Genomic DNA, 1,493 nt, shown 5'->3' with positions numbered 1-1,493 from the left:
AAAATATATATATATAAGTAATATTTTTTTTATTTTTTTTTCAAACAAAACAATTACTCTATCTGAGACCGTTTTATATAATAAAAAAACAATATTTCTTTATTCACACAATTACTTTATCAAATTGATGGTATTATCTGCATCACACAATTACTTTATCAAATTGATGGTATTATCTGCATCTTGATCGTCTGTTCAAATCTCTGAACTGCTTTCTTATTTGCCCGATGATATTATTCGTCAGTCCTCAACGTTCTTTTGCAATATATCAAAATAGATCTTCCTAACTATTGAGTATGGATGAGTGAACTGAAGATGACATATTTTTCTTTCTGCATTCATGGATTATAATTTCCAGTTACGTCATTTGCACATCATTAACTGTGCAAACTGCTAAGTAACGCCATCGTAATTTGACCCACGCGGCTTACAGGACTCGTTGATACAATAATAATCGATAAGGGAACGCTGGCAGATATCAAACTCAAAAGTGTGATTGCAACAACAGGGCGAGTGTTGATCAAAGTGTACTGCAACCATGCAATTGCCCTGAATACCTGCGCATGATACGCGGGATATAATTCTTTCTCCCATTCCATGTACTCTTCCGGAGCCTTGTAATTTGTCTCCTGCATTTTGAGGTCGAACATTCGCTTTCTCAGAAGTATCATATTGGCGTCCACTATGTTCCGGCCACCTGCATTCAAAACAATTTGGCACTTAATGTAACTTTTTGAAAGGCTACTCATGGGCACAGCAGTCCACTACATAGATATAACCATAAGTCCAGTGATAAAGAATACAAGTAGTACCTGAACCAAATTGATATTCGCCAGAGCTTGCAGCTTTTATAACGAGCTGCCTCTGGTTAACTCCTCTCTTCCTCCTTGGAGCAGAAAGAGTGGGAGCTCCCCCGTTCTGTTTCTGCGCCATTGGCGGTGAGAAGGCTCGGGAGATATGGCACACGTGCCCCGCAGAATCTTTGGGGATTGCTATTCGTACTTTGAGATCCATCACTGACCTACAAATCTCTAGTCTCACAGTATTCTAAGATTGCAGTTCTTCGTTAACGACCAACAGCTAGAAAGAAGCGTACAGTTTTATGATGTTTTTCCGCTGGCAGTCTCTTGCAAGAAAAAAACAGTCTCGATAAAACGGTGCAGCTAGGAGATCTCTCATTTATAGGGCAAGTTGAGTGGAATCATTAATTCATTGAAAACAAAAACGAAGCAGCCGATCTTCTGCTTCCTTATCATCTATGTCCCCGCGGCCCGGTTACGCGGTTTAGCCATCTCGTCATACTCCGCTCTTTCTGGTTTTGAGTGGGACAGGTACCTTTTTTTGAATTTCCAACGAGATTAGCGCCACCTGTTAATGCTTTCTATCTGGTTACGACATTGTGACCATTTGTGGTAAGTGGCGAGATTAGCGCCACCTGTCAATGCTTTAAATCTGGTTACGACATTGTGACCATTTGTGGAAAGTGGCTCACA

The 1,493-nt window shown here is 40.2% G+C and overlaps 1 protein-coding gene across 1 annotated transcript; it reads right to left on the bottom strand.

Annotated features, from left to right (window-relative positions):
* Positions 1 to 315: 315 nt before the first annotated feature.
* On the bottom strand, positions 316 to 1,014 carry LOC149178326 (uncharacterized). The gene is made up of 2 exons (XM_089423604.1): positions 813 to 1,014; positions 316 to 697 (listed from the first exon to the last, which is right to left on the bottom strand). The coding sequence occupies exons 1-2, from the start codon at positions 1,012 to 1,014 to the stop codon at positions 378 to 380; spliced, it is 522 nt and encodes a 173-aa protein (XP_089279730.1). The 3' UTR covers positions 316 to 377.
* Between the last annotated feature and the right edge of the window lie 479 nt (positions 1,015 to 1,493).

The sequence above is a fragment of the Pinus tabuliformis genome, chromosome 4_1 (assembly GCF_031772625.1).
Source record: "Pinus tabuliformis cultivar Carrire ecotype Pingquan chromosome 4_1, CPIR1, whole genome shotgun sequence".
NCBI lineage: Eukaryota > Viridiplantae > Streptophyta > Pinopsida > Pinales > Pinaceae > Pinus > Pinus tabuliformis.
Note: the sequence above shows the minus strand (reverse complement) of the source record. Positions and strands in the feature narration are given on the sequence as shown.

Bases quoted from the DNA above. Each gene is read 5' to 3' on its own strand.
- LOC149178326 (XM_089423604.1), bottom strand. From the start codon at position 1,014: ATGGATCTCAAAGTACGAATAGCAATCCCCAAAGATTCTGCGGGGCAC. The intron at 698-812 runs GTACTACTTGTA...TTTTGAATGCAG, and splicing joins CGAATATCAATTTGGTTCAG to GTGGCCGGAACATAGTGGAC.